General features: G+C 38.8%; 1 protein-coding gene across 1 annotated transcript; it reads left to right on the forward strand.

Moving 5' to 3' along the window:
- The first annotated feature begins 3,870 nt into the window (after positions 1-3,870).
- Positions 3,871-4,245, forward strand: LOC126711410 (uncharacterized). Its single transcript, XM_050411266.1, has one exon. The coding sequence runs from the start codon at positions 3,871-3,873 to the stop codon at positions 4,243-4,245; it is 375 nt and encodes a 124-aa protein (XP_050267223.1).
- The last annotated feature ends 261 nt before the right edge of the window (positions 4,246-4,506 follow it).

Genomic DNA, 4,506 nt, shown 5'->3' on the forward strand with positions numbered 1-4,506 from the left:
TGTTTTGCAATCACATCCCATTTACCAGCCTTTGGACTTACACAGTCTCCGATCAAGGCAAAAAAATACTAGCAACCTAGAGAGGAGGGCTGCTCCGTCGTGTAGTTCAATGACAAAAATAAATAAACTAGCCTTCGTTTCCGTGTATTAATCACACACAATATATCTACTTGGAAAATTATTTAGAAGCAGAGCTGGTTATTATAAGATGGTTCGATTGCATCACTATTGACATACTAGGAAACTTTAGCAATTGATAGATCAATCTTAGACTTTGAACAAGAAGATGTAAAACAAACTGCTAGAGGAGGCACATAATAGTTAAATGGCTCTGTGGATGCAAGGAATTTAACCCGAGAATAATTTCTTCCCTTGGTACACAATTAATTTAGATTATGGGAAGTTTGAAAAAGAAGTCAGATTTTTATCTCACTCTCATACAAGTGCATGAAAAAGGAAAACTCTTATTCATATCGTTCCTTTAAGTTACAATTTTCACTCCTAATCTTTCACACACCCGTTGTTGTTTGTTTTCTTTCCTTTTTATACCTTTTCTTCTCCTTCTTCCTCATTCTTATCCTGTGCATGGTTCTTTTTATTTTCTTCTCCACATTGTGCCACAATAGGTGCTGTCCTGGTATGGTTAGGCAGCTTTTCTATCTCATCAAGCTCTTCTTCTGTTAAGGTTGATAAACGAAGACTTTTGGGGCTTCTTGTTTTTATTATGATAAGTTATCTATTGCATTAAATGCAATCACGTCGGTGGATCGCTGCGAATTCAACTGGAAAATCTAGAAAGCATCCGTGGACATTATGCGTACCTCGGTGGTACACCTTAGGCATTTTGATAATCCTCGAATAGTATGCATACCTCAGTGAGATGCCTTAATGTCTATGGACATTTATCTTGGATGGTTCAAATGGTCCATTCATGCTTGGATTGAGGGTGATGGGCCCTATAAGATCAGTTTTCAAGGTACCCACTTCTGCAATTGGGCTCGTTTTCTCGAAAAGGTATGTCTTGGGCCTACCCAAATCTAAGGGCCAATGTGTTCCTTGAGTTTTGGGTGCCACGTCCCTACAGGCTCTATTGTGCTTTGATTTATATTGTATAAGGCTAACTACCCTTACAATATTTCTTAGACCTTGCAAAAGTGGGAATTTTGTGTTCTAGCTACAATATTTTTATTCCCTTTTTTATAAGATCAAGGAAGAGAGTGAAATCAATGGTAGCTCTAAAAACTTTTTATGGTGTAATCATTAAAAAACTTAAATTATTCCAAATTTAATAAAAATAAAAATTGAATATATTGACATCACAACCAAAAAATAAAATAAAATAAAAATAAAAACTTTTACTCGGTATCAATCTTGTGTATTGCATGAGGATGTGGAAGTTTTTATTTGCACTTAAAGTTGGTTATATGGATTTGATGCTAATATTTAATTCATTTATAAAATATTCATAGTTAAAATATTTCAATTCTTTATTGAAATTTTTTATTGTATACTGAAAATATTAAGATGATTTTATTGCAGATGAAAATACAAATGTAATTAGTCGCCAACTTGATGTGCAATTCTCACAGATGAATATTTCTATTGTTGAATCTACTTTTAACATTGAGTATTTTAAGTTTCAATTCATATTAGTTGATAAAGGTAATTCTAAATCAGTTTAAATTCATTCACATGCGATGAAGCCGACGGTCCCAATAAACCCGTTAGTCTCTCCTTACGCATTCAATGAAGACGAGAAAGAACTCTACACCCGACAACATCTGTGTAAGATGACCAGAACACCTATGCAGGATAGGAAGCTGACAGAAGGAAGCTGACAGGGAGAGAGAAACTTGTGACCGGTCCAGCATGGTCTTACTTGGCCTCCATGAATGTGTATATAAGGAAACATCTTGCGCCCCACAGTTGACCCTAATCATACCACTTGATCTATTTTAGACCCCTTAAAACCACAATTAGATTAACCTAGGTAATTAGCCAAGTGATTAGTTAGTCAAATTAACAAATCTAGGTTAACACAAATATATCATATCAATGTATAGCAGCGGAAAATTAAAAAAAAAAAAACAACGATATGATAACTAGGAAAACCAAACCAGCAAAAAACCTGGGGATGATTTAACCTAACTATCTTAAGGTAAAAAGCAAATCCACTAGAAAGAATCAAAGTTTTACAGTAGCGACTTAGATCACTAACATCCTATTACTACCTACCAGTAGAAACTTACTGACACGACCATGTGCAAGCTCCGAGACCACGGACTCCTTCTTTCTTTGGCCTTTGCAAAACACAAACACCCACGTTTGCGACTTTAAGATTTCACTCAAAGGTTTAGCAACACAAACTCTCTTATTTGTAACTCCAAGACCACCCTTGAAGGTTTAGATCATTAGCACCTTTGATGATTAGAGAAGGCAGCAACTTCTACAACACCGAATCGAGAGATTCTTCAAGTAATAACACCGGTAGAAGACATAAGAGAGCTTTTGGGAACAAAACCCTAAATACAAAAGAGGCACTCTCTTCTCTCTCTAAAAAGCCTTATAAAAACGTGCTTAGGGTTTCATTTTCCTTTATATACTAGGAGAAGTAGATCTGAAGCCCTAATCCTTAATAGGCTTGAACTGCTGTTTGGGCTTAATTAAAATTCTGCAGATACGACTTTCGATCAATCGAGTTTGTCTTTTGATCGATCGAACTAGACAAATTATGAAATCTTCTTCCTGCACCTTGTATGTTCTTGAATCTTGACTTGAATCACCTTGAGCATTGTCTAATAATACCTATAGACTCTAAGATTTATATCTAGACAAGTTTGTGTTCACGATTTGCCAATTGTTCTAAACTTTTAGAACCTAACAAAGAGGATTCTTACAAGGAAATGATCCCGTAAAATATGCTTATTAATAAGGATCTTCCCTACAAGGAAAGGCCCTCTCCGCCAAGGAACGGATGTCAACTCTACACTACTATAAAAACCCCAAAACTCTCACAAATCAAAGTACACATAATTTACCCCAACTCTGGCACTCTAGAGTTGTGAAAGTTTTCTAACTTAACATTCGGAAGCTATTTGGCCAGTACCATACCGGTACTCTCTGCAAGGTCTTCTTTGTTTCTGTTTCGCAGGTTCTGTCTAGAGCACGCGAGGACCGTGTGGCTTACTGACGATTTTTGGCATCATCAGTTGATGCTATCTATGGGGAAAAACTTGTAAGCCATACTACTTCCCAGACAAAGAGTTGCATGATACTTACCCGCTTGATGGTAACCCCCAACAATAGTTAAGGAGACGAACCACGTACCACCTCCCTCAAGAGACAGGTTCAGACTCTCATCGCGGCCGTGGAATGCCTCACCAAGCAAGACCATGACCTAGAAGAGCAACTACGCCAAAAGAATGCAAGGCTTAACACTCAAGAGGAAGACCAAGAAGGTACCAGCGCTAAGAGAAGGGACCAAGAAAGGCTAGAGTGCAGCAATGCCCCAACTAAACAAGAGCGACAGGATACAAGTTGTCCATCCGCCACAAATACGACTCCACCATACATGGTCACAGAGATGCAGAAGATGAAGGAACGGATGGATTTCATGATGAACGCCCTTAGGGGATGAGTGTCTAGCGACCTCGATGAATTGGTCTATCAGACAGATTCACCCTTCACTGCATTCGTCACTTCATTTCCCCTTCCACCAAAGTTTTGCATGCCATAAGTAGAGACCTACAACAAATCTAAGGATCCCATAGATCACTTAGAGTCTTTCAAAACCTTGATGCACTTGCAAGGTATGGCAGATGAGATCATGTGCCGAGCCTTTCCAACTATGTTGAAGGGTCTTACAAGGGTATGGTTCACAAGCTAACGCCAAACTCCATCAACACCTTCAAGGAGTTAAGCGCACAATTCGCCTCGCACTTTATCGGGGGGCACAGGTATAAGAAGTCCACTGCATGCTTGATGAACATCAAACAATGGGAAGATGAGGCACTGAGGTCTTACATAACTCGCTTTAACAAGGAAACCCTCTCGATTAATGAAGCTAACAATAAGATACTAGTGGCAGCATTTACCAATGGGTTACGGAAGGGGAAGTTTCTATTTTCCTTATACGAGAATGACCCAAAAACCATGTCGGATGTACTTTACAAGGCTACTAAGTACATGAATACAAAAGATGCACTGCTAGCCCGAGAAGAGAAGCCCAAGAAGAAGGAAAGATAAGAGGACGCACGACAAGATAGAGGACGAAAGATGGCTAGGACTAGAGACCGATAGGAGGACAGACGCTCCAAACCCCCCATTCGAAGGTTCACAAGCTTCACCTCACTAACTGCCCCGATCGACCAAGTCTTGAAACAGATCAAGGACAAAGGAGCCTTGACATTTCTTGGCAAGTTGAAAGGAGATCTAGTGTGCTATCACAGGCAACCAAAAATAAAAACCTATACTTCTAAAAATACATGTAATGGTGTGAGTAAGGAT

This window comes from Quercus robur, chromosome 1 (genome assembly GCF_932294415.1).
Source record: "Quercus robur chromosome 1, dhQueRobu3.1, whole genome shotgun sequence".
Classification (NCBI taxonomy): Eukaryota; Viridiplantae; Streptophyta; class Magnoliopsida; order Fagales; family Fagaceae; genus Quercus; species Quercus robur.

What these genes read in the sequence shown, in the direction of transcription:
- LOC126711410 (XM_050411266.1), top strand. Translation starts at nt 3,871, where the DNA reads ATGGTTCACAAGCTAACGCCAAACTCCATCAACACCTTCAAGGAGTTA.